A 27,296-nucleotide genomic window follows, 5' to 3' on the forward strand; every position below is an offset into this window, starting at 1 on the left:
CATTCCCGTCCCTTCCCTTCATTCCCCGTCCTTTCCCTTCCCTTCACTTCACTTCCCTTCCCTTCCCTTCCCATCTCTTCCCTTCCCTTCCCTTCACTCCCTTTCCCCAGTACCTAACGCCTTCAGGGACCAACAACCAATCAGCGAACGAGAGCCAGCCAGCAATCCACGACCCACCAATCCCACTCAGCCAACCAATCCTAACCCACACAGCAACCCAATCTCAGCCAATCAGAACTTGAGGCTACTTCGCCGCTCCAAAGGCAGGCATGCAAACCTCCCCGACGTCCACAAGCCCCGCAGAAGAGGAAACGTCGACTTGGAATGAAAAATGGTTATGCTGTGTTTCCGGAGTCATTTGGCGCCGGGGAATGAAAAGGATTTTGTGTTTTGCGCGCTTTGAGGTCTCAGTCAGTTAGTCCCGGCCAATTGATGTTAGACTTGACCTATATTCTTAAATGTATTGGCGGCGCCTCGTAGAAGTTGCTGGGATGTTCATGGACTGTTTTGTGATGCTAGTCATTGTGGAGAATAGTTATAGGAGCCCGAAGCATTGAAGAACATGAACCTAAGTTAGTTTTAAGATCGGTGAAAGGGTGGACTTAGCAGGACTCCAGAGGGCCATTAGTCAAGTGGAATTGGTTAATCTTCCCTGTGGCCTTGGAGAATAGTCGTAATGGGAACCAGAGATGGACCTAAGAGATGGGTCTAAGTTAGTTTGAAGATCAGTGAAAGGACGGACTTGGCAGGACTCCATAGGGCCATTAGTCAAGTGGAATCGGTTAATCTTCTCTGTGGCCTTGGATAACAGTCGTGATGGGAACCAGGTGCGTTTAAGACCAATGACCTAAGTTGGTTTTAAGATCGGTGAAAGGGCGGACTTTGCTGGACTCCGAAAGGCCGCCAGTCGAGTGGAAGGATCCGGGAGATTGCCGGGACCCCAAAAATACTGCAGAAAATGTGTATTTGACAACTGCTGTAATTGCGTCTCCTGGAGTGTCCTCGGGCGGGGGTCCTCGGTCCTCGCAGCCCCCCTCAACCCCCCCCCTCGCTTCACCCCCTTACTCGCCCCGCGGAGGATGGAACTCTCTCTCCCTCTCTTTCCCTCTCTAAAATCCACTCCAGCAGGTAGCCATCGTTGGAAGGGTTTGCTTGCTCTTGTCTTCGTCCCCTCCTTCATCTTGAGCCTTTTCCTGCTTCTGCTTCTGCTCCTGCTGTCTCTCTTTCTCCTGTGGATGAGGAGGAGGATGTCACGACTGAGTCCGGGCATTTTTATTTATTTTTTTATTATTTTTTTCTGTTTTCATCTACTTCAGCATCACTCTCGTCTTCGTCTTCTTCTTCATCCTCCTCCTCCTCCTGCTTCTGCTCTTTCTCCTGCTTAAACTGATGATGGTGGTATTACTGCTGTCCCTGGTTCCCCTTTGCTGTTTGTCGCTTTATTTCATCTACTTCAGCATCACTCTCGTCTTCGTCTGCTTCTTCATCCTCCTCCTGTTCTTGCTCTCTCTCTCACCCGTTTATGCTGCTGCTGTTGTTGGTGCTGATATTACTACTGCCTCTTGTTCTCTCTTTGCTGTTTGTTGTTTTCATCCACTAAAATATCTCTCGAGTGTCTCTATTCACTCCTGTCTTCGTCTCCTGCTTCACCTTTTCGCGTCTGTTCCTACTTCTGCTCATGCTGCTGCTGTTGATGCGCCACGCTGCAGGAAATGGTTCTAGTCTCATGTCTCGTCTACGTCACTAAGTCATCCCCATCGTCATCGTCATCCTGATTCGTGGTTGTCCTCGTCACTCGTCACTTTAATTGGCCATCCCTCCACGCCCCGCTGCAGGAGAAGGATTTTGACTCTTCCTTCATCATCTTCATCGTCATCGTCATCCCGGTTCGTGGTTTTCGTCGTCACTCGTTACTGTAATCGGTCATCCCGCGCCGTGATTCATCCCTCCACGCCCCGCTGCAGGAGAAGGATTTTGACTCTTCCTTCATCATCTTCATCGTCATCGTCATCCCGGTTCGTGGTTTTCGTCGTCACTCGTTACTTTAATCTGCCATCTTTAATCTGCCATCCCGCGCCGTGATTCTTCCCTCCACGCCCCGCTGCAAGAGATGGTTTCCGCGCCTCGCCCGGCCAACTTGCGTGAGGCGGCGGGAACCCCATCCGTTTGTTTCTTTGTTTCGAGGCGGCAGGAAGCGCGTCGTGTGAAATTAGGAGTTTCATTACGAAGTTAAATTACTGTTCCTTAATGGTCTGCCTTTGTCCGCGAATTGCACCCACCACCACCGCCACACACCCGCCACACGCTGTCTGTCTGTCTATTGCCAAGCTGCTCCGCCCCGCCCCCCATCGCCCCCTTCCTCCACTATCTTCCACCCCTCGCCCTGTTCCCATCGCCCCCCACCTCCACACTTCCACCGCCCCGCCCACCCCATCCCGCATCCACTTTCTTCCACCTCCCCCTGCCTCCACTCTCTTCCACTTCCCGCCCAGACCCCATCCTCCCCCTTCCTCCACTATCTTCCGCCCCCTCGCCCCCCCGTTCCCATCGCCCCCCACCTCCACACTTCCACCGCCCCGCCAACCCCGTCCCGCATCCACTCTCTTCCACCTCCCCCTGCCTCCACTCTCTTCTACTTCCCACCCAGACCCCAGCATCCCCTCTCCTCCACCTCCCGCCCCCTGCCTCCACCCTCCTCCACCCAGCATGTACAAACCCCGGTAGCATATTTCTGAAGTGTGTGCGTGATTGACACCTCCTACAGCCCCCTCACCTCCTTCATCACATCACCTGCATCCTCACCCTCATCCTCACCCAGTCCGCATTTGTCCATATCTTCCCGTCTCCGTGAAGCAGTGGTTAGCGTGCCTAGCTACGGATCCGTGGGCCTGGGTTAGAATATCGCCCAGGGTAGTCGGCGTGCAGCTCAACCACCTCTTTCTCCTGCTCCTCCTCTTCCTCCTCCTCCTCCTGCATGTTGTCCGCCTCGCTTGGTCTGCTTAAACACGTCAAGAGCAGCTTCCGCATAAACCCGTCAACGGCAACACAAACACACACACACACACACACACACACACACACACACACACACACACACACGCACACACAGGTCAACAGATTCGCGCACAAACACACACACCAAATAGAGAGAGCAAGGAAGGGAGGGAGGGAGGGAGAAACAATGAGGACGAAGAGGAGGAGGAGAGGGAGAGGGGGAGGTAAATAAGAAGAGGAAGAGGAGGAGGAGGACAAAGATAATGATGATGATGATGATGATGATGATGATATAATGATGTGGTGAAGGAAGAGTAAAATAAGGCCATACTACTACTAATACCACTACCACTACTACTACTACTACTACTACTACCACTATCACTACTACTACTACTACCACTACTACTACCACTACCACTAATAATAGTAATAATAATAATAATAATAATAATAATAATAATAATAATAATAATAATAATACGAAAAAGAAGAAAGGAATATATATTGAAAAATGATAAAGAGAAGCAGGAGGAACGGTAGGACAGGAAGATAAGAAGGAGGAAGAGGAAGAGGAAGAGGAGAAGAAGGAGAAGAGAAGAACCAAAAATGAATTATGAACTGGAGGAGAAATGAGCGAATGAGGAAATAGGAGAAGAAAGATCAAAGGAAAAGAGAAAAGAGAGAGAGAGAGAGAGAGAGAGAGAGAGAGAGAGAGAGAGAGAGAGAGAGAGAGAGAGAGAGAGAGAGAGAGAGAGAGAGAGAGGAACAAAGAAGGCAATTTTTGCGAGTCCTTTGACCTTGAAATAAGCTCTTAACCTGACCCCTCGCGGCGGTGACCCAGCGAGACGAGGAGGAGGAAAAAGAAGAAGAGGAGGAGGAGAAGAAGGAAGAGAAGGAGGAGGAGAAGGAGGAAGAAGCGGCGGCGTCTCCTCAGTCTTAGCGCGTCCCTGAATTGCCCAGAATTTCGTTTCGAGTGAGTGAAGTCTTGAACCGACGAAGAGGAGGAGGAGGAAGAGGAAGACAAAGAGGAGGATGAAGAACTGAAGAAGTGGATGAAGAGGAAGAGAATAAGGGGAATTAGAAGGAGGAGAGGAGGAGAAAGACGAGAACGAGAGGGAGGAGGAAGACGAGACGAGGAGGAAGTGGAAGAAGAGAAGATGGAAGGAAATCTGAAGAGCAAAAGAAGGAGGAGGAAGAGAAGGAAGCAAGAGAAAGAATAAGGAGGAGGAGGAGGAGGAGGAGATGATGATACATAGATGCCACAAGAGAGTACAGCGCCGCGCCACGAAGATGATACCATCACTGAGGACGAAGCCCTATGAAGAGCGACTCGAGCGACTCAACCTCTTCACGTTGGAAAAGAGACGCCTGCGGGGAGACATGATACAAGTCTTTAAGTACCTGAACAAGCTCAGCAACGTTGATCACTCCAAACTCTTCACGCTACAAACCAACCTGAGAACAAGAAACAACGGAAAAACAATTCAAGCAAGGCGATGCAATACCGACATCGGCAGGAGTTATTTCTCGAATAGAGTTGTTCGCCACTGGAACAGCCTTCCTGCTGAAGTGGTTAGCGCAGAGACCATCAACTCCTTCAAGAAACGCATTGATCGCCACTTTGCTGCATCGGGAGTGAACTGAACGCTCCCAAGAGTAGATACACAAGTGCTTTAATCCTTCCCTGCAAGCCACTCCTATGGCAAACGGATTGATTGAATCACTGAACGCAGGCAGCCTAGAAATGAGCCAACAGGCTTTATGCTGCCTGTTAGTCCATGTTTCCATGTTTCCATGTTTCCTTCTGGTTCATAACACGTTGGTGGCAGGCGGCGAGGCAGGCAGCGGCACCATCATTGGCCTCCAGGTGGCGTCTTGTCTCGTCTCAGGAGCTGCGACTTATTAACGAGAGAGAGAGAGAGAGAGAGAGAGAGAGAGAGAGAGAGAGAGAGAGAGAGAGAGAGAGAGAGAGAGAGAGAGAGAGAGAGAGAGAGAGAGAGAGAGAGAGAGGTAAAATAAGGAGATTGATATAAGTGACGAAGGGGGGGATACACACACACACACACACACACACGTAACCCCCTCCTCCCCAGCCCCCCCCTTCCTCCCTCCAACCCCACACACACACACTGGATTACACTAAGCTCTTAATGGGTCAGCCGTACACACACACACACACACACACACACACACACACCCACACACACACACACTGTCGCCCCCTCCTCCCTCCCTCCCTCCTTCCCTCCGCCTCTCCAAAGCGCTTGCATGCTTAGCCGGGCTCGAAACCTTTTAATCAAACACCCTGGTACAAGAGGATCACGTACTTAAGCTTAGGACTGGATCCGATATGTTTACCCGCCTATCCTACGCTGTCTGTTCTGTCCTGTCCTGTCCTGTTCTTTTCTGTCCGGCGTGGAGTGGCATTAGCAGCAACAATAACAACAATAATATACGTAATAACAGTAATAGACATCAATAAACTCCCTGAAACAAGAGGATCGCGTACTGCTTATGCTTAGGACTGGATCAGATATATATATTTACCTACCTGTGTTGTCGTATCCTGTCCTGTTCTGTCCTGTCCAGTGTAAACAAAGAATAGAATAGAATAAAAAAAAGATGAAAAAGAAAAGTGAATAAATGAGAAAAATGAAAACAGATAATAAAGAAAATAAGAAAAAAGCGTAAACAGCAAATGGCGAACTGTTTTTCTTATTTCCTTATTTTCGAAGAGGAGGAGGAGGAGGAGGAGGAGAGGAAGAAGACAAGGAGGAGGAAGAAGAAGAGCATCAGCAGTAATAGGAGGAGGAGGAGGAGAAGAAAAGGAGAAATGGAGGAGGAGACACACCAACAACAGGAGGAGGAGGAGGAGGAGGAGGAGGAGGAGGAGTAAAGGGGACACGTCGGCCTTGATTGCTTGTTTACCTGATTGTTTGATTGCTTGATTGATTGACTGAGTGATCAGGATTGCTTCCCCTCCCCCTTTCCCCTACCCCCCAGCTGTGTCCTGATCGTGGCTTTCCTCTTGCAGGTTCGCGTGATGGAGCGTCGACTTGAGTGGAGCGGCGGGAGCGGCGGAACAGGCGGCGGAGAGGGAGGAGGAGGAGGAGGCGGAGGTGGAGGTGGAGGAGGAGGCGGAGGCGGCGGCGGTGACGGAGCGGGCAGCGGCGAGGAGATGGAGGACGTGGAGGTGCTGCACGTGGAGATGGTGGAGAAGGAGGCGGTCATCACGACGCTCTCGACCCAGGTGGAGGAGCAGGTATGAGGCGGCTCGACTGGGGGCTGGCGGGGGTCACTTGGCGCCAGAATGTTATAGTCTGATATTACAAGACACTCGCTTCCCACATCAGCCATTTCTAAAGGTCAAAGGGGGGATCAATCAGGTTCTAATAAGGGTTTTTTAGGCTCAGGGTACAGAAGAAGGGTCAAACTACCACCAGGGTCATAAAACTACCCCTGGAAATGCTCACACCTCCTAGGAAAGCCTCTTCAATTATGTGTTCTGAGGGAGCGATATGTCTTTTAATACGGCCCATAGTCTCAGTCACCCAACGATCCAAATCCCTTATGCAAGAGTTAACCAGCATCTTCATTCTTTTATCCCTTCCGCTGGTAAACTCTGTGACAGCCTTCCTTCGTCTGTATTTCCCCCTGCCTATGACTTATGCAAGAGTTAACCAGCATCTTCATTCTTTCATCCCTTCCGCTGGTAAATTCTGTGACAGCCTTCCTTCGTCTGTATTTCCCCTGCCTACGACTTGAACAGTTTCACGAGGGGAGTATTAAGACAACTCTCCAGTCGAAATTGACCTCTCCCCTCGAAACTGACCTCTCTTTTGGCCTCTCGCTCTAATTTCATCGTTTCTATTTTCTTTTTCTATTTTGTTGATGTTTTTCTATTGTTTGCCCTCGAGCTGCCTCCCTTGCTGTAAAAAAAAATAACATCAGAGGCGTAAGACATGGATTAGGAAAGACCTTTTTATATTTTTTGCAGTAGCCTGATAGCTGATGATGATAATAGTGATGATAAAGAGTATATTATAGCGTGTGTTGTTTGTCCTGGCTCTCTCTAACGCGCTTTTCTTGTTTCCTCCCCGAGCAGAGACAGCTTCGCCTGCAGGACGCGAAGAAGGTGGAGGCCAAGGCGGCGAAGATCAAGGAGTGGGTCACCAACAAGCTCAAGGAGGTGAGTGGGCCGACCAGGAGGAGGAGGAGGAGGAGGAGGAGGAAATAGAAAGATAAAAAGAAGATAGATTAAGATTGTTATTACTGAAGGTATTGACAGAAGGAGAGGATAATGATTCGAGGAAGAAGAGGACAAGAACGAGGAGGAGGAAAAGGACAAGGAGAAGAGGAAAGGAAAGCAAAGAAGAGTAGAAAAGAGGAGGAAAGTAGAGGGGTGGGAAAGGGAGGAAGGAAAGGAGAACGAGGAGAAGGAGGAGGAAGCAGAAAGATTGAAAAAAAACAGACATTATTATTACCGAAGAAAAAAAAGATCAAAATTACACCTTTCGTAAACCTCCACCTCAGCCTGGAGTGGGCCTAATGTACCTCCAGCACCCCGGGGCCATCACACGCCCTTGATAAGCCACAAGGGTCTCCTCCTATCCAGTAGTCGCGGCCATAAATCCATTGACACTCGTCCCTTCCCTTCCCTTCCCCGCCGTGCCGTGTCGAGTGCCGCTGTAATCTGTGCCGACCCAGTGACTGCTTTCTTTTCGCTCCTGTCTGTCACCTCCTTCTCCTGCTACTTCTGCTCCTCCTCCCCCTCTTCTTACTACTACTACTACTACTGCTACTACAATTATTAGCCTTTTTCTCCTCCTTCATCTCCTTGTATACTTGTCTTCGTCTTGTTTTTTTTCTACTCTTCCTTTTCTTCTGCTTTCTTCATCTTCTTTTTCGTGTATCATATCTGCCTTCCCTCCTCCTCTTAACTCCTCTCCTCTTCTCTTCTCTCCTTTCCTCTCCTCTCCCCCATATTCTCTCCCATCCTCTCTTCCCCGTTCCCCGCTTCACGCTCCCATTTTTCCCCCCACGAGGCGCCACTGCGTTGAAAGCATTGCGTCCTCGCCTTAGTTTTTCCTTCGTGAGTTTCTTTAATTGTTGGTTCCGTCGGTGCCCGGCTGTCCCGGCCCGCAGCCCCGATAGTCTGCCTTCGCTCGAGGTATGAGGCTAACGAGGGAGCGGCTAAATATTCATATGTATTCGAGTGCCATTCAGAGCAAGCGAAACAGACGTTATTTGATTTTTTTTTCCCTCAATGCGATCCCGTGTTTGCCTCAGCGCTGCCGGCGTTACACAAATGCCTGGCAAGGATTAATACTTTTCTTATCGCAGACCTGAGCCATTTTCAAGATTCGCTAACAAGCTTAATGAGTGAGCGGGTTATATTTACTTTTGTTTTCGCAGCACACGCTTCGGCCTGGCGTCGCCTCGGCTCGGCCAGGCGGCGGCGGCGGCGGTACTGGCCTCGTGCCAGCAGATCAGAGTTATGTAAACTTGCTGCGATTCCGTATTTCCCGAAGCACCCTGGATGGCGCCGTTGGTATCCGTAGGGAGAGCAACAGTGTTTGGTGTAGGGTGGTCCACTGCAGTGTTCTTCAAGCTGTGTGAACCTGTTATATATTCAGCATTATCTCACGACTCGTTTGCAAGCCTGTTTGGTAGTACAAAAAGCTGGTGCCTCCCGCTGTTATTCGTGAACCGCCTACCCAGAAAAAGGTGCAACTCCAAGTAAAGCGAGTCATGTCTTTCTATCACTAGAGTAGCCTCAGTGTCATCAACCTAACTACAGTGTTCGTCAAGCTTATAGACGCAACCTGCACTTCGGAAAACCCTCGTGTCCTGTATATATAGGGCGTCAAATTCGTGGTGGTCTTCAACACGGCTTCTCTCTTCGAGGTGGGGAGTCCTGGTCTGTCCTTGTTCCGCCGAGGTCTTGCAGTCACGCCCCGGGATGAGCGATGAGCTGCAGAGTGAGCCGCACCGCCTGACTGTTGATCCGCCGGGAGCCATGCAGCGCACAGTCGCGAGGGAATGTTCATGAGAGGGGTGGGAGTTCTGCCGGGCCGGGACTCTGCAGCGGGGAGGGCACAAGATATGGTTGCATGGGAGTGGCTGTCGTGGCTTATAAATGAAGAATATGACGTTTAAGAGAAAGCAAAGAGGGAGGTCTGATTGAAAGGCGATCGAAAAATGCATTGAGATTGAAAAATGTAATATGGACCTTCGGGTAACAAAATATACCTCAAGATGCGCCACAGTAGACACCGCCGCCACCGCCGCCACCGCGAGACGTTTAACACCTCGCGGCATCCTCAGCCTGGGAAAGACGAAATCCCTAGAGTGTTTGCGAGGGCTGGAGGCGGCGGCGGAGGCGGAGGTAGGGGCGGGGCGGGCGACGAAGCTCCTTACGCCACGGCACGCCGCTTAGAAGGGATGATGCGTCCCTCCTTGAACCCCTTGAGCGAACCCAACACCCGCTGCCTCCCACGCCACCCACTCTACGCAGAGCCAACCCAACCCAACCCAACCCAAACCAAACCAAACCAAACCAAACCAAACCAACCCAACCCAAGCCAAGCCACACCAAACCAAACCAAGGCAAGACAAGACAAGCCAAATTAACGCAAAGTCAAGGAAAGTTAAGCCACGCAACGCAACGCAACGCTCTTGAACATGTGACGCAAAAAAATATACGCAAAAATTCAAGGACCAAGATTAGGCAAGAAGAGAACGAGGAGGAACAGAAAAAAAACAAGAACTGGGAAAGAGAGAAAAACTTGAAGATAAAAATAGGAAAACGTAAAGGAAGGAAAAAGAAGAGAAGAATTAAAAAAAAAACATAAAATAAGAGAAACTGAAAAAAACACCGGGAAAGAAAAGAAGATGAACGAGGAGAAAGGAGAGAAAGAAGGAGGAAGAGAAAGGAAATAAGAAAGAGAAAAGAAGAGGGAGAAAAGAAAAGAAATAAAAGGAGGATCAAAGTGAAGAACCGGAATAGAGATGAGAAGAAAAAACGAAAAAAAAAACGAGAAAGAAAAAAAGGAGAGGAAAAGACAAGAAAGAATAGAGGAAAAAAAGCTAAAACGAGAGAGAGAGAGAGAGAGAGAGAGAGAGAGAGAGAGAGAGAGAGGGAGGGAGGTGAACACTTCTTTCCCAGCCTGATCGTATTATTAAAACATTGCGTCCGTCATCCCATCTTTCTCCTGTTCCTCCGAGGCTGTCAGTGGAGAGAGGGACGGGAGATGGAGCTGTCTGCGTGCGATCCAGGAGGAGGAGGAGAAGAAGGAGTAGATGTAAAGTAGACCCAGGGTGAGAAAGAAGGGATAAAGAAGGAGAGATAGAAGAAGAAAGAAGGAAGTGAGGAGGAGGAGGAAAAGGGGTACGAGGAGGGGAGAGATGTAAATAGCAGGAGAGAGGAAGAGATGAAGGAGAAGGAAACGAAAAGAAAGAAGGAACAGGAAAAATATGTAAGGAAAGAAGAAGAATAGATAAAAAGGAATCGAGGAGGAGGAGGAGGAGGAGGAGATAGTGGTGAGGACGTCAAGTTAAAGCAAGATGGGAGGAAAGAAGAAAAAGGAGAAGGAGGAGGAGGAAGAGGAAGAAGAGGAGGAGGAGAAGATGTAAAGTAGAAGCAAAACAAGAAATACGAGGATGAAGAAGAAAAAGAAAAGGAAAAAGAAGATGAAGATGAAAAAGAAAAAGGAAGAAAGAAAATAATAGGAGCCGAGGAGAAGGAGGAAGAGGAAGAGAAAGAAAAAGGAGATGAAGGAGTGGGAGGAAGAGGAGAGAAAAACTAGGCCGGCAGGAGAAGAAGAAGAAGAGCAAGAAAAAAAAGAAGAGAAGAAAATGAGAAAAAGAAAGACAAAGACGAAGAAAAAAAAAGCGAGAAAGGAGAGACGAGATGTGTGTGTATGTGTGTGTGTGTGTGTGTGTGTGCCCCACAACCACACACACACACACACACACACACACACACACACACACACACACACACACACACACACACACACACACACACGCTTCAGTTTCCCCTTGCACCTAAAATCTGTGCATATAAGCGAAAGGCTCGCAAACATTGGAAAATATATATATAAACACTTATTGAAGAAACGGGAGAGAGAGGGAGAAGGGAAGGGAAGGGAAGGGAAGGAGAGGGAAGGGAAAGGAAAGGAAGGGAAGGAAAGGGAAGGGAAGGGAAGGGAAGGAAAGAGAAGGGAAAGGAAGGGAAGGGAATGGTAGGGAAGGGAAGGGAAGGAAAAGAAAGGACAGGGAAGGGTAGGGAAAGGAAAGGAAAAGAAAAAAAATGGAAGGGTTGGATAGGGAAGGGAAGGCAAAGAGAGAAGAGAAGGGAAGGGAGGGGAAGAGAAAAGAGAAGGGAAGGGAAATAGAAGAGAATAAAGGAAAGGAAAGAAAGAGAAAGGTTTGGGAAAGGAAGGGAACGGAACGGAAGAGAAGAGAAGGGAACAGGGAACGCCAGCTAGATTACGTTCATAGGGAGAGAAAGGGAACATGAAGAAGAGGAGGAGGAGGAGGAGGAGAGCAATGTAAATGGACAAGAGAGAAAATAAAGAAAAAAAAATGAAAACAAATAATGCGAAAATCGAGAGCAGAAAACGAAGATAACGAGAGAGAGAGAGAGAGAGAGAGAGAGAGAGAGAGAGAGAGAGAGAGAGAGAGAGAGAGAGAGAGAGAGAGAGAAGGGAAGGGAGAGGTTAGGAGCGTAAGGGAGTACCCGGAGTAGGACAAAGAGGATCGAGGACTCAGGACAGGCTATTTGATGGTCCTGAAAGAGGATCGAAGAGGAAAGCAAATTAGGTGGCAACGCAGGTCTGAATGAGAGAGAGAGAGAGAGAGAGAGAGAGAGAGAGAGAGAGAGAGAGAGAGAGAGAGAGAGAGAGAGAGAGATGAATAAGGAGAAAGGAACAAAAAAATAAATGGGAAGGTATGATCTGAATGGAGAGAGAGAGAGAGAGAGAGAGAGAGAGAGAGAGAGAGAGAGAGAGAGAGAGAGAGAGAGAGAGAGAGAGAGCACAGACAACAATAATAATAACTCAACTCTTAACAAAATCCTGAATATGAACAAATTTAATGCGAAACTAAAATATAAAAATCGCTGCCAGACGAGCATTCGCAAGAGACAGAGAAAAAGATACAAAATAAATAAAATAAAAAGATCGAGCGACTGACATAAAAAAATAGAACAGAAAGAAAAAATAACAAAAAAGAAAGAAAAGAAAAAGGGTGGAGGTCGGTAGCGGAAATAAAAGCGAGGAAATTAAAAAAAGGAAAGCGAAAAAAAAATTGAAAAAGATCGTATGAATTGCCATGAACGGGGAGGAGGAAGAGGAGGAGGAGGAGGAGGAGGAGGAAGAGCTGGTGGCTGACTGGATGACACACACTCTCTCTCTCTCTTCTTCTTCTTCTTCTTCTTCTTCTTCTCGCTCTATCCCTCCCTTCTTCTTCTTCTTCTTCTCCTCTCTCTCTCCTTCCCTCCTTCCAGCAATGGCCGTGGAAGGCGAGTTTGGCGAGCCAGAAAATGACATCCTTTACGGTACATTTGAGGTCTTGGTGGCCCGCTCGACCCTTCCTTCCTTGGGCTACCCTACGCCCGTACCCTCAACACGGCTTGCCCTTCTACACGCTGCCTTTCTCTACCGCGTCCCCTTTACCCCTATCCATCATCTTCTGTATCCCATGTCCTCCTCCCTTTCACGCTTCTCTTTTGCACTTTCTATAGGCTCAGGTTCCTTCTCTGTCGCTTCAATGCTTATAGGGTCTGCCGGCCTCTTGCAGACTCCTTATGTTCTTATGTTCTTATCTTCGTCTCACTCCCGCTCTCTCCCTTTCCGTTCTATTCCTTTCATCCATCCCATTCCCATCTTCCCTGTCTATCCCTTTTCTATCCCTCCAGACTCTCCTTTCCCAATAATTCTTCTCACATCTGAAATTTCTGGTGCGTTCTTTATTTCTTTTTTTTCCTACGTGTTTTAAACTTGTCCCGATGAGGAAGAGGAGGAGAAGGAAGAAGAGGAGGAGGAGGAGGAGGAAACATGGAAACATGGAAATGCAGGCAACAGAAAGCCTATTGGCTCATTACGAGGTCGCCCGCTTGGGTGATTTAATCTGCTCGACCGCCACTTGGGGCTTGGTGACAGGTGAGCATGAAAGCACCTCGATATTGAGGAGCAGATGGAAGCCCCTCGTTATTCAGTTTACTCCTGACGCAGCGAAATGACGGTCGATTCTATATTTGAAGGAGTTGATGGTATTCGCATTTACTACTTCTGAGGGAAGATTGTTCCAGTGGCGGATGACTCGGTTTGAAAAGAAACTCCTTCCAATGTCTGTGTTACATCGACTCGACTGAATGGGTAAACCGTTATTTCTAGTTGGTTTGCAGTTCAAAGAATTTGGAGTAAAACGTTATTGAACTTTTTTTAGATACTTGAAGACTTGAATCATGTCCCCTCGTAGGCGTCTTTTCTCCAATGTAAAGAGATTGAGTCGCTTGAGTCGTTCCTCGTACGGTTGAGCCCTGAGGAAGAGGTGTTACTCGTACTCTTCCTTGAGGAACCACTATCACTCCAAACCCTTGATCAACTCTTCTCTATTCCTTCCATCAATTTCCTATCCTCCTTCCAATTTCCTATCCCCTTCCTCTTTTCTCTTCCCTCCCTCTCACTCCTTCAACTCCTCCCTCTCTCCTTACCATCCACCCTTCCCTCCCTCTTTCCTTCTCTTCCCATCCACCCATCCCTCCCTCCCCTGTTCCCCATCCACCCCACACGCCCCTTTGCCTTCACACGAGCTGAGAAAATATCAAAAGAGACTCGCCTTTGTCCCCGCCACACACGGGCTGTTTAATCTCCCCGGAATATGAAGGCCGCGGCAAATAGACCCAGAACGCCGTGAATTTATATATATTGGGGTCGGGAAGTGTTAGGGGGGAGGGAGGGAGAGGGTGGGGGTCTGTACCTCAAAGGCTTCTGCTTGTGCTGAATGTGGAAAGGGATGTTCTGTCTGGAAAGGGTAAGGAAGGGAAATGATTGAGAAAAAGAAGAATAGGGCTGCTTTTTTTTTTTTTTTTTTTTTTTTGGTTGCGGTTTTACGATACGTTGTAGTAAGGTAAGTTTTTTTTTATTTTTTTTTTATTATTATTATGAAAGTCGAGATATGTAGCATTGATAGAAGTAGTAGTAGTAATAGTATTGTTGTTGTTGTTGTTGTTCGTAGATAGTGAACTTTAAAAAAAAAAATCTCTCTCTCTCTCTCTCTCTCTCTCTCTCTCTCTCTCTCTCTCTCTCTCCCTACCCCTCCCCCTTCTCCCCCATCACCACAGCCCACCAATCTCACCACCACCACCACCACCACCTCCACCACCACCACCGTCACCTCCACCACCACCACCACCTCCACCGTCACCACCTCCACCACCACCACCAGGAAATTTACTCGATGAAATATAAATTGAATTATCCACAAATTAGCTTGATGATTGATTTATAATATAAGTAATTATTCCACCTGATCAGCGGAGGGAATGCCTAATCAAATCGTTACGCATGCCATTTGCTCTCAATGAAACCAGCTGGTCTTCATAAGTCATCATCATCATCATCATTATCATCATTAATATCATTTTTTTCATCATCAACTTCATTTTCATCATCATCATCATATTTTTCGTCATTGTTGTCATCATCATTGTCATTATTATCATTTTTTTCATCATCGCCATCATATTTTTCGTCATTGTTATCATCATCATCATTGTCATCATTAATATCATTTTTTTCATCATCAATTTCATTTTCATCATCGTCATATTTTTTGTCATTGTTGTCATCATCATCATCATCATCATTGTCATCATTATTATCATTTTTTTCATCATCAATTTCATTTTCATCATCGTCATCATATTTTTCGTCATTGTTGTCATCATCATCATTGTCATCATTAATATCATTTTTTTCATCATCAACTTCATTTTCATCATTGTCGTCATATTTTTCGTCATTGTTATCATCATCATCATCATCATCATTGTCATCATTAATATCATTTTTTTCATCATCAACTTCATTTTCATCATCGTCATCATGTTTTTCGTCATTGTTGTCATCATCATCATCATCATCATCATCATCATTGGCATCATTATTAAGTAGTGATAGAAAAGTAATGTATTGTAATAATGATTTGAATAAGTAATGTAAAGTAATAAAAATAGAAATCAGAAAAGTAGAAATAAGTAACATTTGAAAGAGGTCAATCAGTAATGTAGAAATAAGTAATGTATAGAAATAAGTAATAGAAGTAAGTAATGATAGAAAAGTAATGTATTGTAATAATGATTTGAATAAGTAATGTAAAGTAATAATAACAAATCAGAAAAGTAGAAATAAGTAACATTTCAGAGAGGTCAATCAGTAATGTAGAAATAAGTACTGTAGAAATAAGTAATGTATAGAAATAAGTAATAGAAGTAAGTAATGATAGAAAAGTAATGTATTGTAATAATGATTTGAATAAGTAATGTAAAATAATAATAATAGAAATCAGAAAAGTAGAAATAAGTAACGTTTGAAAGAGGTCAATCAGTAATGTAGAAATAAGTAATAGAAGTAAGTAATGATAGAAAAGTAATGTATTGTAATAATGATTTGAATAAGTAATGTAAAGTAATAAAAATAGAAATCAGAAAAGTAGAAATAAGTAACGTTTCAAAGAGGTCAGAGGACAGAGTGACGAGTGTTTCCTTCCCCTCCGCCAGCTTGAGGACCAGAACGCCCACCTCCGGGAGCAGAACGCCAAGTGTAACGTTCAGTTGGAGCTGCTGCGGGGACGCCTGGCGCACCTCTCCACCATGCACACCGAGAGGGACAGAGATACAGAGGTGAGCCACAGCCACACTCACTCAGGTCGTCTTATTCTCCTTATTTTCCCAGTGTTGTAAAGGCTCAAAGGTTGTGCATTAAGGCTTCCTCCAGCTTTCCTTTGCCTGGTGAGATGGTCTGAGGGCTTCATTGGGTGAGGGTTTCCTGCATTGGTTCAGTATTTTCCAGCTCACACATTTTTTTGTATATATTTTCTAAGTGGTACAACAGTTCTCGGTAGCAGCATTGAGACTGGGTTTCATTGGTCAAGAGAGTCCTGCAGGGGTTCAGTATTTGCCATGGTCACCCTTGAGTCACCTGAGTTGGAGTGGACGTGCTCTCTGTCGTTTTCAGTGTCCTGTACTTGTTGCATCGTGCATATATTTATATGTATATATATATATATATATATATGTGCATATATAATAGTTCATGCCATCCACAGGCAAGCTCTCATGCAACAGCTTATCAGTTAAAGATGCCATAGCTATGCCAGTGTCCTGTGATGGAATCAGTTTGTTCTGTCTTTAAAAGAAGCTATGTACCTGATTTTAGTTGCCATCTGTCAAATTATGGCAAATAGAACATCATCCTCCATAAGGAGTCCTGCAGCTCCTTCCCTGGGCTGAACAGGACACCTCTGTGGGCTGTTCTTATTGTAGGAACCTGTTCTTGTGTTCTGGGTCAAGTATATTGAAGTGACTAAAACAGCCAGAATACCATTCAAGGTTTGAGGCCACCATGCTTAAGTGTAGAGCAACAGAATTCCCCTTTACCACGCATCCACACGACCTCCATGTGTCTGAAAACACACAAGAAATTAATCCAGATCCTGCAATGGTTTTACAGCGCCAGGGATCAAACCCGCAACTGGCAAGATGGGAAAGTCACCCCTTAACCAATGAGTCAGAGAGGTTCCCCACTCTGCATCAGGCGGGTCAGGCCCTACATAAGCATTTACATGACTCATAACAGTCATGTACTAGTTTATTACTCATATTGCAAGGGGTAAGCTGGCAGCCCTAGAGCCTTGGGAGTTATGATTCATTGCTAATCACATTATCATAAGGGTGTGTTTGTGTAGCTCTTGAGTGTTAGGACATTGATCTCCGGGAGTGTGTCACTGTTGTGGGAGTGTTGCATGCACTTGGTATGAGCAGCAGGAGTGATCATGTAGTGTAACGTCAAGGTTATGGTGGCGGCTGTCACGCCAAGATCACACACAGGTAAGGCAAAGAGCAGTGACATATAAGTGTACCAAACATTACACCTTGCCTTAGGATTATATCAAATACCAACACTAACATTGATCAATGCTATAATACCTCACAGAATGTTGGTGCAAACACTGTGTGCATTACTACATTGTTGTCTGATACACAAGGTTGTCTTCACTCCACTCTTAATTCTCCTTTCCAGAGGTTATGGAAAAGGAGATCGCTAAGTCTGCCGAAGGTATGGAGGTGTTCTCTGTGTGGTACTGCTTGGGGGCTGCTTGTGGGGGGGAGGGGGAGAGGTGCAGGTGTGTGTGTGGGGGGGAGGGAGAGAGAGAAAGGTGAAAGAAAGAAAGAAAGAAAGACATTAGGTATATGCATTCCCTCAGTATATTAGGTACATCTTATTTTAAAGTTATTCCCTTATACCTGTAACTTTCCACCTCATTTGCCTACAGGTGTCAGTAGCAAGATACATTTTACTGGTGTGTGACATTCTAGCTGCAAACTTTGATATGCTAGTGAAGAGGAATGAAAGGCTGGGAATGGCAACTACTGTACCCACATGAGGCTCTGAGGGTGTGTGGGTGTGGGGGGGGTGTAGGTGAGTGTGGGTGTGGGTGTGGGGGTGGTGTAGATGAGTGTGGGAGTGTGATGACTGCTGGCTTTCACTGGTACACCTTTCTCGAGCACCTTACAATACAGGAGCAAAACTGAACCTTAACTTCCCTCTCTAAGCTGTTCCTAAAGTGACAGATTTTGGAGTTATACACACACATGAAGTAACCTCAAATATTGGCACCTACCACAGTCCAGCACACATTATTCACTTTGAGAGAGCATGTACAGATTGGGAGATGTACACTGATTGATGTTTTCAAGACTAGTTTCTGCTCTACAGTACTACAGTTCATAGCAAATGCCTTCACCACACATTACTAGTGCCAACAACTTGATCCCAACATTAAAATCCACTTCAGTTCTTGCAACGTCACTTTGAATTCCTTTGCTATCAGTTGATGACCATTTTATCCTCCTCTTCCTCCTACACAACCCCCTCAGTAAGCTATGTTTTGAGATTGGGAAGCATAGAAGTTATAGCAGAGTTAGAATGTATATGAGATGACTCTCTTATCATTTTACCCTTATAGAACAAAAAAAGAAAAGATATCTAGTCTTCCAAGCAGCAAAATTGTCCTGCTTCTGTGAGTGTAGGAGCTGGTGCTGGCCGTGGTGCGTGCATGGGTGCATGGTGGGTGTGTGGGTGTGTGGGTGGGTCGACAGGGCGGTGAGCTATTATAGGAGTGAGTTCAGTGAGGAGAGAGAAGTAGCCTGACTGAGGTGTTGCCTACATCATGATATATTCAGATTCATACACTGACATGCAGGCTGCCACATGCACACACATGCTTACTGGAATGCTGTTCTTTTCCCTAGATCATTATAATAGCTGGTATTGTTTTTCTCTGTGTGGGAGTGGCCTGTAAAGTCCTCCTCCTCTGTTTTGAAGTACAACTCTGTGACGCATTTTTTGGCACAAGACAGTATGTATACTTATAGATTAACCACAAATTAACCTGTTTTTTTTTTCCATTTTATTAAAGTACACAGTCACTGCCGTTTTTGTTTTGTTCTTTAACCAAACGCAAGAAGTGTGTGGAAATGACTTGAGTAGTTTTAAGTATTTTTTTTCTAATTCTCTCATGTAGGAATGTCTGCACTGAGGCTGCCGTGTTTGCTAATGTTTTTCAGTGAATGGACAGTAATACTTACCTTGTACGTAGACCTGTTGTTGATCTATACCCAGGCAGCTCCGAGGAATCCTACTTCTTGATCGGGAACTGTTTCAACTCAGACTAATCATATAAGCGATGGTTTGGCGTAGCATAGCGGGAGGCTGAACCGTTCTCTACATTTTATTTTGTCAGTGTTTTGAAGCTTTGCCGTTCTTCTACATTACCAAAAACTTGACCATTAACTTACTTTTTGGCAGTTTCAAAATTGTAGCATAGCGGGAGGCTGAACCGCTCTCTACATTTTATTTTGTCAGTGTTTTGAAGCTTTGCCGTTCTTCTACATTACCAAAAACATGACCATTAACTTATTTTTGGGCAGTTTCAAAATTGTAGAATAGCGGGAGGCTGATACGTTCTCTCTATCTTATTTTGTCAATGTTCGGAATTTTCACCATTTTTCTACATTACCAAAAACTTGACCATTAACTTATTTTTTGCCAGTTTCAAAATTGTAGCATAGCGGGAGGCTGATCCACTCTCTCTATCTTATTTTGTCAATGTTTGGAATTTTCACCATTTTTCTACATTACTAAAAACTTCATTAACTTATATTTTGGCAGTTTCAAAATTATTCTTCTAAGGTTCTGATGCAAAAGGCTTGTTACCTCTTTCATTAATATTGCCTTTTAATCTTTCCTTTATCTTATAATATTCATCTCCATTTTTGTTTGAGTTTTATACGTAATGTGGATTTGATAATTTCCTGTGATTTATTTTATTATTTGGTTTCAGTGTATTTTCTATGACTTATATTTTTTATGACCTTTTTCAGTCTACAAGTATTGGCAGATATTTTGTTATTTTTATTTTCCCGGCCTTGTTCTCCATCCAGGAAGACTGCATTGTTCCGACACTCCTCTTCATCCTTTCTGATCTCCTTCATCCTCTTTGTCATCAAACTTGTTCTCCATCCAGGGAGACTGCATTGTTCCGACACTCCTCTTCATCCTTTCTGATCTCCTTCATCCTCTTTGTCATCAAACTTGTTCTCCATCCAGGGAGACTGCATTGTTCCGACACTCCTCCTCTTCATCCCTTCTGATCTCTTTCATCCTCTATGTCTTCAAACTTGTGCTCCATCCAGGAAGACTGCATTGTTCCGACACTCCTCCTCTTCGTCCCTCCTGATCTCCTCTATTCTCTATGTCTTCAAACTTGTGTGCACTCCATGATGCATTTTCTATTCTACAGTGATTGGTTGAACTGCATTTTTATCACACTCTCGTCTTTCCTCTCCTACTCTCTTGTAAACTCGTAAGATGTTAACGAGCTTCATCAGTTCTGTTCTGTTCACAAACTCTCATTCTGCTCACAAACACTCTTTATTCTGTTCACAAACTCTCACTCTATTCACAAACGCTCATTCATTTCACAAACTCACTCTATTCACAAACACTTATTCTTTTCACAAACACTCACTCTTCACAAACACTCATTCTGTTCACAAATCCTCATTTTCTGGGCCATGCATCACTCAGCCTTCTCCTGTTCATGTCACTGCCTGTCGGGGGTCATAACGGAGTCTGTTCTTGTGTAGGACTCCTCCCGGGGCAGCTACGAGGGGGACAGACCCGATAGCGATGAGTCTCTCCCCGATGGAAGGAACGAAGCTGACTACATCCCATCCCGTCCAGCCACCCTCGGCAGAGACCGACGATCAAAGTCAAGGTGCAGGTCTTCTCTTTTCCTTGTTCATGCCACACTTGCTCATTTTGACCTCTCTTTTGGCCGCTCTTTACTTTTCGCTTTGTGGGAGCAGCGATTAGTGGACTTTTTTTCTACAGTTTCTTTTTTTTCCCCTTGAGCTGCTTCCTGTGCTGTAAAAAATAACAAAAAAAAATAGTATATGCAAACATATGGAAAAACCCAAGAGTTGACGCCTATCATTGGTGTCACAATAACCACAGACTGTTGCCTCCCAGATCACCGGCCGGCCTGCGCAGGGCAAGCTCCAGCGACACAGACGCCAACTACGGGGAAATCCGCTTCAAGTCTCGCCACAACGGCCTCCAGCGAACCAACCTGGAGAGGAGGCCATACCACGAGGACAAGAGGCCCAGGGACTCCCGGGTGGACTCCGGCTCAGTGGACCTGGAGACCCCCCAGAGCCTCAGCCCAAAGAGCCCTCTGGAGGCCATGCTGAACAGCCTGACGCAGAGCACCGGCAGCCTGCCAAGGAGTCGAGGGGACAGCCCGAGGAAACCGGTGCCGCAGCCTCGTACAAAGCACCTCAAGAAGGGTGGAAGTGTGCCCGCCTACGTCACGAAAAGTGCTGATAGTCTTGACCTGGAGCTTGACAGTTACGACAACACCGAGAGCACGGACTCTAGTCAGTTGTTGAGCTGCGGGGACAGCCACTTGAGTGACGAAGGCCGGCGGTCCCGCGCCAAGGACGAGCTCCATGACTATAGTGAAATATACACTCCGAGCCGTGACCACACCAGCGTGGCAGGCCGAGGCTAACGGGGAGAAGCCCCCCACTCCCCCCCTGCACCGCTTCCCCTCCTGGGAGTCAAGAATATACCAGGTAAGTCACCCGGGCACAGGGGTGGACCCTCAGCAGGAAGGGTCATGTGTAAGGTGTGTGTAATGCAGGCCAGGAAATCAGGTGTTGTTTGGGAATCAAAAACCCCACACAGAGAATTAGGGAAGCAGAAAGTTAATGAATCTTACCCATTGCCTGTGTTGCTCCCTCCTGCCTCACAGCCCACACCTCACCTGCTTGTCCCCGGCTGGTCCTCACTCAACACTCAGCGGCTTGGCTCAATCCCTCTTGACCATATTTACTTACAGAGGTCTTTTCTTTTCTTTACCATCACAGTGTTCTCTATACTCTATATTTCCCTTATGTTGTTTCAAGACAACCAAAAACACATTTTAAATTTTACATATTTCCTTTGAATGTTATTTCATATAGACTTGATTAACTTCAATGACATGGACAGAGTAAGGAAGAAAACATATTGTCTTCTGCAAGGTGTTTTCTTTGCTCCAAGCAGTTGGAAATATTAAAAAGATAGACTTATGCTATAGTACACAAAACAGACATATAGTACACAAAACAGACATATAGTACACAAAACAGACATATAGTACACAAAACAGACATATAGTACACAAAACAGACATATAGTACACAAAATCACAATGCTCGTAAACACCTTAACACAACAAGACTGTCTGAGCCCTGACCCCAAACCTCACTGACCTGTAACTCACCTGTGACTCTCTGCAGGTGGCTCAGGAGGGCCTCTCGGGGTCTGGGGGTGCCGGGCCAGGGGAGGCGGGCAGCAGGGTGAGGACCTCCGGCCTTGGAAGCTACCCTGAGATCCACGTCCCGGTGTACGCAGCCGTCAAAGGGGTGAGCATGACACTGTTCATCTTGACAGCCATACGTGTTCTCACCTCATCTTGCCTTATAAGTTTTGCAGATTTAGTCCAGTATTATAAGACACTTTCCCTTCTCATGTCAGCTATTTCTAAAGGTTGAAGAGGGGATCAGTGTTTTTTAGGTTCATGCTACAGAAGAAGGCTCTAACTACCACCAGGGTCATAAAGCTACTCCTGGAAATGCCCCAAACTCCCACAAAAGCCTTGCCAAATGTGTGTTTCCAAAGGCCAAAAAAGAGACCAGTCAGGTTCTAATGAGTGGTATTTTAGGTTCATGCTACAGAAGAAGGCTCTAACTACCACCAGGGTCATAAAGCTACTCCTGGAAATGCCCCAAACTCCCACAAAAGCCTTGCCAAATATGTGTTTCCAAAGGCCAAAAACGAGATCAGTCAGATTCTAATGACTGTTTTTTTAGGTTCATGGTACAGAAGAAGGCTCAAACTACCACCAGGGGCATAAAACTACTCCTGGAAATGCCCCAAACTCCTATGAAAGCCTTGCCAAATATGTGTTTCCAAAGGCCAAAAAAGAGACCAGTCAGGTTCTAATGAGTGGTATTTTTGGTTCATGCTACAGAAGAAGGCTCAAACTACCACCAGGGTCATAAAGCTACTCCTGGAAATGCCCCAAACTCCCACAAAAGCCTTGCCAAATATGTGTTTCCAAAGGCCAAAAAAGAGACCAGTCGGGTTCTAATGAGTGGTATTTTAGGTTCATGCTACAGAAAAAGGCTCAAACTACCATCAGGGTCATAAAGCTACTCCTGGAAATGCCCCAAACTCCTACGAAAGCCTTGCCAAATATGTGGAGTTGGGCGACGAAGTGTTTAAAACTACAAGTCTTAGCCCCGTGAACCATCAGATCTGCACCTCAAAATGATTTAAACACTTGAATGATAAGTTTTAGTTCAGTGATTAGTTTAGTAGCCTACCTGATCTTGCCCCATTATAGTAAGTTTTGCAGATTCAGCCTCGAACTATAAGATCTGTATCTCGAAATATATGCAGGATTAGTTTTAGAGGAATTATGAATGATTAGTTTTGCTGCCTACCTAACCTTGCCTCATAATGGTAAGTTCTGTACCTCAAAATATATGCTTTAAACACCTGATTGATTAGTCTTAGAAGAATTATGAGTGATTAGTTTTGCTGCCTACCTAACCTTGCCTCATAATGGTAAGTTCTGAACCTCAAAATATATGCTTTAAACACCTGATTGATTAGTCTTAGAAGAATTATGAATGATTAGTTTTGCTGCCTACCTAACCTTGCCTCATAATGGTAAGTTTTGCACCTCAAAATATATGCCTTAAACATCTGATTGATTAGTCTTAGAAGAATTATGAATGATTAGTTTTGCTGCCTACCTAACCTTGCCTCATAATGGTAAGTTTTGCACCTCAAAATATATGCTTTGAATGCATGAATCACCAGTTTAGCTGACCAAATTTGTTGTTTCAGCGCGCCAGTCAAATCCGTTCAGTTCCATTCACCGGGGACTCATCAGACTCCTCAGATGGTGAGGACCACTGTGGGGGCTCAGACTCCAGGGGGCTGTCCTCCCACACCCCTTCCTCCTCCGCCGAGTCCTCCTCCAGCTCACCCTCCAAGAGCAAAACCTCCTCGCTCTCCCCTGCCAAGCTCTCCGGGTCTTCCCCCTCCAAGAGCATGAGGAGGTCAGTTTAAATGTCTTGCCTTTCAAACTTTGCATTATTCTTTTCCATCATGTTTTATTTCCTTTTGTCTCCCTGCCCAACTTTGCCAGCTCATTGCAAGGCTCGTTATGGTATTATCCTAGCATAGTCGTCAGATTTTTTATGATATATTTATTGCCACCACGGTCCAGTGTTACATGCAGACCAAGACTCTCTCCTCCTAAGTTTTCTGTTATCCGCTCCGTCAAGACTCTTTTGGTGTGTGCACGCTGGTATGATCTGTAATTTCCCATAGGTGAGTGTAATACGACATTTTCTTTTAAAGGTGTTCAGTATCACATCTGCATGCTCAATAAAAGACGCCCAAAACTTTGATAACCAAGAGTGAGTTTTTACCAAAGATTCCGGGTCACAGTTTCTTGAGCAGTGAGTCAGCGCCGGCCACCACTGAGAGACTTCATGAAGTTGCCGAGGATTGTAATATTCATCTCACTAAATAACAGATAAAGGCAAAGAGTGTGTGCCGAATTTGTGGCTTTACCGTGTAGCAGCGACGGGCCAAATTTGTGGTTTTACCATGTAGCAGTGACGGGCCAAATTTGTGGCTTTACTGTGTAGCAGCGACAGGCCCAATTTGTGGCTTTACCGTGTAGCAGTGACGGGCCAAATTTGTGGCTTTACCGTGTAGCAGCGACGGGTCAAATTTGTGGCTTTACCGTGTAGCAGCGACAGGCCAAATTTGTGCCATGCTATAAACCCCCAAAAATAGATGATACATAATCTGATCACAAATGCTTTGATATATATTATGAAATGGTTTGTGTGAGTGATAATTTTTTCTCATTTTTCTCGCTTAGAGGGACCATAAAGAAACATGATCCCCGCTGCTACTGGGTTAAGGAAAAGCTGGACAAATACAAATATGGAGACAAGACCACAGGAGTGCATCTCTGGCTCTGTACATTACAACTAGCTAGATATTACAGTTTAGTCTGTGGTGGATGGAAACCTTTTTTTAAAGTTCACCTGATTTATTTATCTTAGTCAAGTAAAAATCCTTCCTCCTAATTGTGAGGATTTCATGGTTCTCAGACACACTGCCAAGATAGTGTGTCTTCCTGACTTCCATCTGAGAAATGACTTGCCATGCTTGTTAACCCAGTAGCAGCGGGGATCATGTTTCTTAATGGTCCCTCCAAGCGAGAAAAATGAGAAAAAATTACCCCTCACACAAACCATTTCATAATATATATCAAAGCATTTGTGATCAGATTATGTATCATCTATTTTGGGGGGTTTATATCATGGCACAAATTTGGCCCCTTGCTGCTACACGGTAAAGCCACAAATTTGGCCCCTCACTGCTACACGTTAAAGCCACAAATTTGGCCCCTCGCTGCTACACGGTAAAGCCACAAATTTGGCCCCTCGCTGCTACACGGTAAAGCCACAAATTTGGCCCGTCGCTGCTACACGGTAAAGCCACAAATTTGGCCCATCGCTGCTACACGGTAAAGCCACAAATTTGGCCCGTCGCTGCTACACGGTAAAGCCACAAATTTGGCCCATCGCTGCTACCGGGTTAATATCATCACTCAGCTCGTTAATCAAAATATTTTAGTGCCAAATTACACTGAACAATTTTTTGCCACTGTTTGGTAAAGATCGTAAGGTGAGAAAAAGACCCGTGTGTGATGGTGGACCGCTCTGAAGGCTGCCACAAAATAAACAGGAAAGCCGGAACTTTTTTCTTTTCTCTAAAGCTGTAATTCATTGTGCATTATATTTTAAACTTTACTGTATAGTCACTTCCATGTTGATGTCATAAATGTTTAGGCTGAAGAGCTTGCCGCTGGAGTAAATATCAGTTAAATAAAACATTGGCATGGTTAGCCTACAATTTAATGCTGTTTAGAGATAAAACTGCATAACATGGTGAACACTCTGCTTGCGTTCTTCCCTGAGGCTCCTGATGATGATAGTTTGACCCGACATGAAGGTGTCTGTGAATAGCCCAAGCAAACAGTACATTTAACCCCTTGACTGCGGATTTCCTACAAAAAGACCTCACCAAGCTACAGGAGTGGATCAAAAAGTGGCTGCTACAATTCAATGAAGAAAAATGTAAAGTCATGGACCTTGGGAGGGGAAATCCAGCATACCAATACCACATGGGAAACGCTCTACTATCCACCACAGAGGCAGAGGAGGACCTGGGACTATATGTTACCAGGCTACCCGTGAAGGCCAAATCCATGCCAATCACAGCGAACGGTTTAAATTCCAAAGACATTCATAACCCTCCCACTGAATAAGAATCTGAGTCACCAAGGCCAATGAATAATAAATGAAATACAGAAGTTAATGTATGTTACTCAAAATTATCAAAAAAAGGTCCGAGGCAAACTCAATGTTGTCCTTCAATCATGACCTCCACACATTTGCCTAAACTACCTTGCTGGAGTCCTGGCACGGTGAGGCTCGGTGCCCTCCACACACTCAGCTCAGTGCAGTCAGATGCTCCCACCCCTCACACCAACTATCTCCAAAGGCCAAAAAGGAGGTTAATCAAGTTCTAATGAGTGTTCTTTTAGGTTCACGGTACAGAAGAAGGCTCAGACTACCACCAGGGTCATATAAGTACCCTTGGAAATGCCCTAAACTCCCACGAAAGACTAGTAAATTACGTGTTCTTGGGCGCAGAAATGTTTAAAAATATGGCCCTCAGCTCGGTGCAGTCATGGATTAACTCTTCCTTCTGGGTCCAAAGTTGCCTTCAAAGTGTGGGTTCAAATTGTCTTCAAAGTGAGTTTCTCCATACTCAATAATAATTCCCTCGTCTGTAATTCCTCCTGCCGATGACTTGCCCTCTTCCAAAAGGAGTGTATCAAGGCACCTCTCCACCCGAAATTGACGTCTCTTTTGGCCACTTAATCTTTCATAGGAGCAGTGATTAGTGGGCTCTTTATTTATTTATTTATTTATTTATTTATTTATTTTACACTTTATTTTTGTAGCCCTTAAGCTGCTTCCTTTGCTGTTAAAAAAATAAGTCCAGGGCAGAACGCAGGCTTATGATGCCCGCTGGAATGAGCACGGAGATGTCTACCATATACTTGCTCAGCCATTCTCAGCATCTTGCCCTCAAACAAAACTCGGCTGTTGTTTGCACCGGGGATGAGTGTTCACGATAGTTTCAGACAAGACGGACCTCCACATGGTATACCGTAAAAGCATGTTGATGCATTCTCTAAAACACATAATTCTTGCACCCTCAGCTTTGCCATGCTATATGTGTTCACTTGCCATGGCCTCAGTGTGTAATGCCAGGGAGCCTATGTTAAGTTAAGGA

At 45.5% G+C, this 27,296-nt stretch overlaps 1 protein-coding gene and 1 long non-coding RNA gene across 2 annotated transcripts in view; both read left to right on the plus strand.

Annotated features, from left to right (window-relative positions):
• The first annotated feature begins 816 nt into the window (after nucleotides 1-816).
• The window catches only part of LOC127003917 (uncharacterized protein CG43867-like), a 49,671-nt gene continuing 23,191 nt past the window's right edge, over nucleotides 817-27,296 (plus strand). Inside the window, exons 1-10 of the mRNA XM_050871020.1 lie at nucleotides 817-827; nucleotides 6,001-6,259; nucleotides 7,100-7,186; nucleotides 15,785-15,907; nucleotides 17,307-17,342; nucleotides 20,435-20,565; nucleotides 20,805-21,345; nucleotides 22,133-22,258; nucleotides 23,751-23,965; nucleotides 24,360-24,421. Of these exons, the coding sequence (XP_050726977.1) occupies nucleotides 817-827; nucleotides 6,001-6,259; nucleotides 7,100-7,186; nucleotides 15,785-15,907; nucleotides 17,307-17,342; nucleotides 20,435-20,565; nucleotides 20,805-21,345; nucleotides 22,133-22,258; nucleotides 23,751-23,965; nucleotides 24,360-24,421 (1,591 nt within the window). The remainder of the gene's footprint in view (nucleotides 828-6,000; nucleotides 6,260-7,099; nucleotides 7,187-15,784; nucleotides 15,908-17,306; nucleotides 17,343-20,434; nucleotides 20,566-20,804; nucleotides 21,346-22,132; nucleotides 22,259-23,750; nucleotides 23,966-24,359; nucleotides 24,422-27,296) is intronic.
• LOC127003857 (uncharacterized) lies at nucleotides 21,341-23,959 on the plus strand. The gene is made up of 3 exons (XR_007757446.1): nucleotides 21,341-21,424; nucleotides 22,133-22,258; nucleotides 23,751-23,959. It is a non-coding gene; the product is annotated as an uncharacterized LOC127003857 (long non-coding RNA).

Source organism: Eriocheir sinensis, chromosome 26 (assembly GCF_024679095.1).
Source record: "Eriocheir sinensis breed Jianghai 21 chromosome 26, ASM2467909v1, whole genome shotgun sequence".
In the NCBI taxonomy this organism is placed as follows: Eukaryota; Metazoa; Arthropoda; class Malacostraca; order Decapoda; family Varunidae; genus Eriocheir; species Eriocheir sinensis.